General features: G+C 26.1%; 1 protein-coding gene across 1 annotated transcript; it reads left to right on the top strand.

Annotated features, from left to right (window-relative positions):
- Positions 1-1,309: 1,309 nt before the first annotated feature.
- Positions 1,310-3,087, top strand: LOC107010140 (AAA-ATPase At5g17760-like). The gene is made up of 2 exons (XM_015209391.2): positions 1,310-2,435; positions 2,515-3,087. The coding sequence occupies exons 1-2, from the start codon at positions 1,446-1,448 to the stop codon at positions 2,983-2,985; spliced, it is 1,461 nt and encodes a 486-aa protein (XP_015064877.1). The 5' UTR covers positions 1,310-1,445; the 3' UTR covers positions 2,986-3,087.
- Positions 3,088-10,596: the final 7,509 nt, after the last annotated feature.

Genomic DNA, 10,596 nt, shown 5'->3' with positions numbered 1-10,596 from the left:
GATAGAAGATAGTGTAAGCATGTTGTTGTTGTTTAGTTGTTTGCGGTTAAAAGTTATAAATATATCGGTAACAATAAGTAAATACGTTATTTTACAATAAGTTTTACTAGTTAATTTTATATGTTCTCAATTAAAGTCACAAGTATACAAAAAATAAAATTAAGTTTGTCAAAAGATGAATTGGAACTTGAAAATTCAGCTGTTTTTTTGAATTTTCTCTTTTTAACAAGTATGTTTTATTCCCTTCACTTATTATTTTCGTGGTAATAATATCGAATTTTTCTTTTTAAAAAATAAGTATAACTCTTGAAAGTTGGTAAAATACGTAAATATATGCATAATAAACAGAAAAATTATATTTAAATTTTATATACAAATCAACTTATCTATATAAAGATATAAACTTCTTTTTTTAGAAGTTCACGTCCTTTTAAAGTAAATTATAGTTCCACTACTATAGATTATTATTTATTATACATAATTCAAGTATTTTTGGATAATAAAGAAAAATAGAATAAATGACAATAGTAAAGTAGCTTAAAACTACAGATCCAATTAATTATAGTAGTTTTAATCATCTAACTAATTCACCACTATTAAAATAAAAAAACTTTTTGAATGGTACTACAGACTTAATAGGACAAGTGTCGACCTAGTGCACTTTAAAGTACTTCAATTAAATATATTCAACGGTGAGATCACTAGGACAAGTTTCAGCCTGTCAGTCTATTTTATAATAAATTATGAAAATATTTTCAAAATTAATTAATCATCGTAGGAAGAATATAATAGGTAAAATATGATACTCCTTTCGTTTTAAAAAGAATAACCCTATTTCCTTTTTAATCTGTTTCAAAATGAATGATTCTTTTTCTTTTTTTTGCAACACTTTAACTTTAACTTTATACGTGACATATTTAATATCATAAGATTAAAGGATATTTTATTTGACATAACTTTAAATTAAAACCACAAAATTCAAAAAGCTTTTTTCTTTTCTTAAATTCTGTTTTAAATTAAACTAGGTCAATTTTTGTAAAACAGATGAGTAATTTATTTATAAATTTTATAAAATAATAAATATCGTGGTAATCCATATTTATAAAAAAGGATGAAATATAAAAAGGTATGAAGGGGTATCTTTTTCAATTTTTTTTTTTTTACCCTTTGAGATTGCTTATGTAAAGTTCGTTTTTTTCATGTAAGTTTCACTGTCCTTTTCCTATACAACTTCGCTTTCGCATTATTTAAATTCTAATTTAAAACTAGTCTTTTGTCTTGTTTTTCAAATTTTATGATATATTTTTTTTTCTTGTCAAAAGCCACACCAAGTAGGTAAAGGAATTTTGATTCCTTATTTCTGTAGGAATCGGAATTAAAAGAAGTAGTATATTAATAGCAGAAGTTATCTGCTTAATATATTGTTTGTTGAATTAAAAGATTTGATGAGTCTCTCAAGTATGCCTTCAGCGGCTACAATGTTCCAGGCGTATGCCTCAATATCTACTGCCATTACAATGTTTAAAACAATGATCCACCAGTTAGTCCCTCAGCAAGTTCAGTGCTATATTGAAACCAAAATTCGTAGATATTTTCGCCCAAATTCATCAGATGTAACTTTGGTTATCGAAGAAAGAGATGGCATGGGCATCAACGATGTCTTCACTTCTGCCGAAATCTATTTGTCTGCACGAATCAGCCCAGAATTTCAACGTTTCAAAATTACCAAACGACCCAAAGACACAGGGGTCAATGTTAAATTTGGGAATTGTGGGAAAATTACTGATTCCTTTGAAGAGATTGAATTGGTATGGAAGTTTGTTAATGAAGCAAAAAAGTCGATTTCGAGATTTCAAGATGATGATGAAGGTGATTTTTCTGAGAAACGTTCTTTTGAGCTGAGCTTTAGCAAACAACACAAGGAAAGGATTCTGAATGCTTACATTCCTTTTGTGCTTAACACAGCCAAAACGATGCGGAATGAGAAAAAAATTATTCAATTGCATTCTCTATCTGGTAATTGTTATAGTTCTATAAATTGGGATTCTGTGAACCTTGAGCACCCTTCAACTTTTGAGACATTAGCTTTAGAACCAGCACTTAAAAAAACCATAATACAGGACCTTGATAGGTTTTTAAAGAGGAAGGAGTTTTACAGGAGAGTTGGAAAAGCATGGAAACGGGGATACTTATTGTACGGACCACCCGGGACTGGGAAATCAAGCTTAGTTGCTGCAATTGCTAATTATTTGAAGTTTGACATATATGATCTAGAATTTTCAAATATAAAGCGGGATGCTGATTTGAGAAGGCTCCTTCTCAGCACAAAGAATAGATCGATACTTGTTATCGAAGATATTGACTGCAGCGTTACCATGCCCGAAAGAAATGTAGCTCGCACAAATCACAATATTCGCCGGGATCGGGATCAGGAGGTACGTATAACTTGTGTATTTAATTTCTATGCCTAAATTATAGTTTGTTTTTGTTAATATCAATCTCTCACTTTTTTAGATTACACTTGGTGGGTTATTAAACTTCATAGACGGGCTATGGTCGAGTTGTGGTGATGAAAGGATAGTTATATTTACGACAAATCACAAAGAGAAGATTGATCCAGCTCTATTGCGACCTGGAAGAATGGACATGCATATTCATATGTCTTACTTAACTAGTGAAAGCTTTACAGTGTTGGCAAATAATTATCTGGAAATAAGTGATCCTCTTTACAACAGTTTTAAAGAAGCAAAACAATTGATTGAAGGGGCACAAGTTACTCCCGCAGAAGTTGCTGAGCAATTTATGAAGAGTGAAGATCCTCATGTTTGCCTTCAAAGTCTTGTCAAATTTCTAAAGCAAAAAAAAATTAATGAGCAGATGGAGAAGAAGAAGCAGCAGGAGGAGGAGGAGGCAAATACTACTGATAATGACAAACAACTTCAAAGGATCAAAACTTTGACTACTGATAATTCACTTCAGTCCTAAAAGTTGAAAAGATCTGTACATTAATTTAACTTATTTTTTCCTTCCTGACAACTTTAGTTTCATTATTATTCTTCAACAATTTTCATGTTGTTTGTTTTGAAATTTTTGGCTTTATTTTTTATGATGCATTAATCCTTCTTCAAAATATTTTGGGTGTCAAGAGTGGGATTGATTGCCGTCTCCATTTATGTGACATAATTGAAATTTTGAGCATTTATTAAATTTTTTTAAAAAATTAAAATTCGTTCATACATGTCTTTTTAAATATTTTAAGTTAATCATTTAATATTTTTATGTAATTTTCAAATCTATCAAAATTTAAAAATTTAAATTTTCAAATTTTAACTTAAACATGAATTGAGTTAAAAATATTATAGTTATGAACTTCAAATTATTTCCTTAAAAGTACTGAAGTAACGTCCGGACCATTAATTGAGTGGCAAAAGCTCAAGGGACAATTTTCGGTAGAAAAGTGCACTCGATTAATCTTTGAATGAACAATTAAAATTTATGCAACAATAGTTGGACTCTATTAAACATTTGTCTTTATATGGTTTTTCAGTGTATGTGCTTTTTTTTTTTTTAAGATTACTTTACATATGTTTTTTAATATATAATGGGAAAAGGGTCTGATATATCTCTTAATTTTGTCATTTGGAGCTGATATACCCCTCGTTATAAAAGTAGCTTATATATGTCCTTACCATTATACAAACGGCTCACATATACCCTGCCGTTACAAAATGGCTCACATATACCCTTCATTTAACGGAAGTTAAAAAATTAGTTTTAAATTTATAATTATTACTTCTAATTTTGTAAAAAAAAAATATTTAGGGGTATATATGATTCTTCTATCAAAGTTCAAGGTATATATTTTAATTTTTTTCATACATAAATTATTTTTTAACTTCTTTTATTATAATTATTTGAATTCCTTATTCTTATTTTGTTACTTCTTTCATCCCTTAGTTTAAAGAAAACAATTTAAACTATTTTTTTGTGTGTATTGTAATTTAATTTCGTATTCGAAGAAAAAATTTGGTCATTTACAATAAGTTTTACAAGAATATTAGTGAAACATAAATAAATTTGATTATCAAAATACTAATTATAAATTAGTCATTGAAACAAAAAAAAAATCAAAAAAAAAATGTGTTTGACGAGGATTAAATTTACTAATATGGGATTATATTTTTTTAAAAAAATAATAAAAACTTAGATTAATTTTTTTTTTCATTTCCGTTAGAGGAAAAAGGTATATGTGAGTTATTTGCTTACAAGTAGGAATATATATGAGCCACTTTCATAACAAGGGGTATATCAGCTCTAAATGACAAAGTTGAAGGGTATATCAAACCATTTTCCTATATATAATTAATATAAGAAATAGTGCTTTCATGTTTTCTGGTTTCCAAATAAATTGTACTTTAAAATAGCAGGAGAATTTTTTTCTAACAAATTTGGAACAAACAAATTATCTTTTATATATATATATATATATATATATATATATATATATATTCTTTTTCGTATTCTTCTCTAAAGTATTTAGCCCAGAAACCTGGTAATTTTTGATAGTATTTTTCTAGATAAGGCATCATTTTCTTATCGCTATCAAATATTTTATAATAATATTCTTCGAATTCACAAGTGTATTCTTGAATATAACTCATTTTACAAATTTGTAATTTTTCTAATTTCTCTTTAGCAATTGTTCTTATCATTTCTTTACTTTCTTTTATATTTCCTTGTCCTCCAAAGAATTCGTTTGCAATGTATTGCTTTAGATTTGTTATACCTTCTTGTACAGAATTTTTTAATCCTTCTAAGGTATCATTTTTGATTATATTTTCTGCATCTTCAGTTAATCCTGAAAACCAGTCATTTACTTTTCCATTATATCCTTCTTCTTAAAACTCCATTAATAGTCGTAAGTGAAGGTTGCGATCTTCAGCCTCAGGGAGGAACAGTACCAGAGTAGCCAAAGACTGAGGTCGTTAGGGTGAAACACTGTTCATGGCCTAAAGGGAGAACTACTACGGTAGTGATAAAGACTATTCATCGACAGAAGAGAAGAAAGGTATACACGCAAACTTTTTATTAAATGTTATTAATTTTATAAATATACTATATGTACTTATACTTAACTTAGACATTCAAATATTTGAAAAAATCAAAAACTCAAACTAGTAAATAAAGTTATTTATAATAAATTGAGGATGATGTATCGCGACCATATGACTTACACTTTCTTAGGTTAAAATTAAACTTTTGTCATTATAGATCATAATATTACTATTATAGGAAGTTAAAGATTTTACACTTTGTTACAATACTACATTACAAAAGAGAATGGAAAACAAGGATGACTACATTAATTTTTTTGAGTAGTTTAAAAAGCTTTTATTGAAATTCGGCTAAATGATATTAATTTTATTGAACCGCCCTTTTATTAACATAGATATTCATTCATATATAATTTTTGTGTAATTTTTGTTATCTTTTATTTGAGAAAATCATGAAAAGAAGTTCTTATTAGGTGAAGTTTGACATATATATAATTTATAATGTTTTAATATAAAGCCCAATGAAGATTTAAGAATGTGCAACGAGGGTTTAAAGAGGTCATTTGTAAGCACCGAGAATAGATCAAATATAATACATTAATTGCAAGATGACAATTCCTGAAAAAAATGAAAATCAACCAATCATTCTGCAAATAGTTATTCAAGGATGTGCCCTCCTCTTCCCCAATATCTTTACTTTTTATTTTTTATCTCGGAGAAAACGCATAACTATCCTTAATCTATGTCTAAAATTTTAGAAATATATATACTATACTAAAATTTTATTATCTTTTGAAATTATTTTACAAATAATTTTATACCTTTTCGACCTATATGGCACTAGCTTAAAAAATGTCAATGCACGTTGGATCCACAAGATAATGTCACGTAAGTCGAAAAGGATAGAAAATTGTTTATAAAATAAGTTTAGAGGGTAATAGGATCTTAGTATAGTATAAGAGTGTCTCTGAAATTTCGAGCAAAGGTTAGAGATACTTATGCATTTTTTCTTCTTTTTTTTTCTTATATATAACTTATGAATTGACACGATACTATAGCACGTAGAATCAAAATTTATATTTATATATAAAGAGTTACTAAAAATAAATTTTGAAAAATAAATGCACCTTGATATAATTTTAAACTCCAAATTATAAAATTTATATACTCAATTTACTTCGATTAATATAATCTCTTACTTATGTTTTTGGAGTCCGGAGCCTAAAGGGTAAAAAATATTGATTAAAAATTTAAAAAGGGTATATCAAAAAACTTTTTAACCAAAACGGTAAAATTGCAACTGATATAGCGATTTATTTGGCCATAGTTAAGAAAATGGCTGCTCTAGCAGCGATTTGTACAATTTATTTTTTTAATTTGAAATCGCTATCTCGTTAGTGTTTTTTTAGTTTTTTTAAAAAAGTTTTTCTTTAACAAAATCGCTGCCAAGGCAGCGATTTTTTTTTTTCAAATTGTGAATAGTTGCCTGTACAGAGATTTTACTTGAAAACTTTTATTTTATTTTTTGAAGTAAATCGCTACCTTGACAACGATTTTACTTTAATTTTTTTTAATTGTGGTGTAAAACAAAAAAATAAGTAAATTGGCAAAATCGCAGTGATTTACTACTATTTAAAAAAATAAATTAAAGTAAGCAGTGTATTACTACACAATTAAAAAAAATTAAAGTTAAAAAAAAATTAAGTTCATTGCTTTGAAAGCGATTTACAACACAATTTTTTTTTTAAAAAAGTAAAGTAAAATCGTTGTTAAGGCAGCGATTTGCTTCAAAAAATAAAAAAAAGTTTAAGTAAAATCGCTGCACAGCAACGATTTATAATTTTTTAAAAAAATCATAAATGAATCGCTGAGGGGTATATCAGACCATTTTCCTATATATAATTAATATAAGAAATAGTGCTTTCATGTTTTCTGATTTCCAAATAAATTGTCCTTTAAAATAGCAGGAGAATTTTTTTCTAACAAATTTGTAACAAACAAATTATCTTTTATATATATATATATATATATATATATATATATTGAAGTACAGAATCTTTTCAAAAAGATAAACAAGGCAAAAATTATCCATATCTTAACCATTCAAATATTTGAAAAAATCAAAAACTCAAACTAAAAAATAAAGTTATTTATAATAAAATTGAGGATGATGTATCGCGACCACATGACTTACACTTTATTAGGTTAAATTGAACCTTTGTCATTATAAATCATAATATTACTATTATAGGAAGTTAAAGCTTTTATACTTTGTTACAATACTACATTACAAAAGAGTATGGAAAACAAGGATGACTACATTAATTTTTTTGAGTAGTTTAAAACGGTTTTATTGAAATTTAGCTAAATGATATTAATTTTATTGAACCATCCTTTAATTAACATAGATATTCGTTCATATATAATTTTTGTGTAATTTCTTTTATCTTTTATTTGAGAAAATCATGCAAAAGAAGTTCTTATTCGGTGAAGTTTGAAATATATAATTTATAATGTTTTAATATAAAGCACAATGAAGATTTAAAATTTTTTAAAGTAAAATCGCTGCACAGGTAACGATTTACAATTTTCAAAAAAAAAAAATCATAAAAAAATCGCTGCCTTGACAGTGATTTGTTAAAAAGAATTTAAAAAAAAAATAACAAAAAATTTTTAAAAAATGAATTTTACAGATCTCTATTAGAGCAGCAATATTTCTTAATGCCGGCCAAATAAATCACTACATCAAGAGCGATTTTTCATTTTGATTAAAAAGTTTTTCAATATGCCTTTTTGAAATTTTATGTCAATATATTTTACCCTGTTTTGTGCAGATTACACTTTGATAGATTACTAAACTTTATAGACGGGTTGTTATAGGTTGATGAAAGAATTCCCCATAAATCACGAATGGTGATCCTCACTATAGTGCATGGTTTTTAAAAAGTACAAAAATTGATTGAACATATACAAATTATTGGAAAATTTATGAAAAATAAATATCCCAGTATTTGCATTGAAGGGTTTTCGAAAATTTTCAAACAAACACTTTATTCTAATAATAAAATACCGTATTATTGATGATACATGCTAAACATCGAACGCACACATTCACGGCTAAAGAATGTAACTTCAAATTTCCAATAAATTTGAGGTTTGTAGGTACCTTATATTTATAAGGAAATATTGTTAAAATAAATATAATATAAATAAATTATATTTATTATAAGAGAATAGTCACAAAAATAAAAGGAGAATATTGATTACTAAATGAACCATTAAACAATACAATAGCAAATTATTAATTCAAATTAAATGTTATAATTATAGTTTGATTTAATTGTTCCTCATAGTAAATTATTGTTATTTCGTCTCTCTTTTGGTGAATCTCGCTCGCCACTCTCGTTCTCTCTCTCGCCTCTCGCTTTTATATAAACGTAAATGTATAAAATGTGTGTGTGTTTGTGTAAAGCGAGAGAAAATTGTATATATGGATATATTTTTGTTCCCCTCTCTCTCCTCTCCCATATCTTGCTCGCTCGCTTCTCTCACTTTATACAAAAATGTAAATATATAAAATGTGTTTGTGTTTGTATAAAGCAAAAGAAAAATGTATATATACATATATTTTCGTTCCCCTCTCTCCCCTCTGCCAGATTCCGCTCGCCATTCTCCCAGATCTCGCTCACCCACTTGTCTCTCTCACTTTATACAAATACAAATGCATACATTATGTTTGTATTTGTATAAAGTGAGAGAAAGTAGTATATATAAATATAAACGCATATATTTTTGTCTTATACACTTATGATTATATAAATACAATCTTCCAGTGTTTAGTTTTCTTTTTTCTTTCTCTTTTTCTCACTTTATATAAACACAAATTATGCAATTGATCTTTTATATATATATATATATATATATATATATATATCAAATTACATTATATAATGATTTTCTTTTGAATATGTATAACGAAATGTACACATTTATATTTGATGGAGCGCAATTATATAAACTATAGCTATAACTTACAAATATGATTTTTATGTTTCTTATATGCGAAAGTTACTCAAAAAAATAGCGATATGGACCCCTAAAAAAGAACTTGAAATTAACTATAATTTCGTCGTTAAACTGTTTGTAACTGAACATATTCTAGATTGTTCATTGGCAATCAATTGCATAATAGAATTATGGACGAATTCTATTGTTTGCTACAAAATTTGATGTCAGTATTTTATTTTATTTTATTTTGATACGGTAACTTTTTTGGTACAAAATTGTTAGTTAATATTTCTCCATCTATTTTTAACTGTTATAATTTTTTTAAAAAAAATTAAATTATAAGAATTTTGATTAATATTCTATGAAATATTTTTTTTATTATATTAACATACAAAATATTACAATTTATAATATTTTTCATAATACTTTTAAATATTTAATTATTTTATTTAAAATATTAAATTAATATAATTTAATTTTACTTAAAAGCAGTGTCAGCACCCGTGCTATAGATACAAGTACGAGTATTGTGACTTCTCTGTTTGTTTGTTTGTTTTTTTTTTTTCCAGAAAACTTCACATGTGCTTTTTTTTCTAAAGAGATGAGCATTAAAATAATTTATGGTGATTGATTCACAAACAATAATAATGGTACAAGGACATTATTATCTTTAGATAAGTGTATTTGTGGGTTTCTTTCCTAATTGTCACACTTTTTTTTCCTCAAATTTTAATCATTTCTTCTTTTACACTTTTTCTATGCAAAACTTTTTTTTTAATTATATCTCACCATTTTTTTTACTAATGTTTCTATAGCTTTTTTACTTTTAGTCTTACGATCTTTTCGTGCAAAAAATATATTGATACTATTATTATCTTTTGCTTTCACAAATTTATTTAGTTGACTCATTTTTTTTATTAATTTTAATATCTCCTCCAAAAAAAATGGTGCTATAAAGTTTCATTTCAACATTAAACATACACAAAAAATTTTAAAAAAAGTCGAACCAAAAACATAAAATTAATATTAGCAATAATTATTTGATGGATGTCAAGCATGTAGAGAATTTAACGATTATTGAAAAAAAGATAATTGAGTTCTTAGTATCATTAATATATATTATTATAAATATTTATAATTCAGATACATTAAGTGATTACAAAACAAATAAAATATATTTGACAATTAAAAATTGCGTGATTAAAATTAAAATTTCACTATCTTCAAATTAATTCAAAAAGTTTAGTATTTGAAATTTTCAAACACATTACTTTAATTTTCCCTTAAATAAATGATAATAGAGATAAATTAAACATATTAGATATTGGGGAAATTTCCAAAGTTTGTTTATGATTTTTAAAAAAACATATTACGCTAAGTTTATAAGGAGGAAAAAAATACAAGTGAGAAAGAAAAGTAAAAGGAAAGATTAAACTTGAAGGAGAAAAAGTAAAAATAGATAAATTATGGGGCCCACAAAGCCAACGAGACCTTCATACAACAGATAATACTTGTATCTCTTACGTAATAAAAT

The sequence above is a fragment of the Solanum pennellii genome, chromosome 2 (assembly GCF_001406875.1).
Source record: "Solanum pennellii chromosome 2, SPENNV200".
Lineage (NCBI taxonomy): Eukaryota > Viridiplantae > Streptophyta > Magnoliopsida > Solanales > Solanaceae > Solanum > Solanum pennellii.
This window is presented reverse-complemented; position numbering and strand designations above follow the sequence as displayed.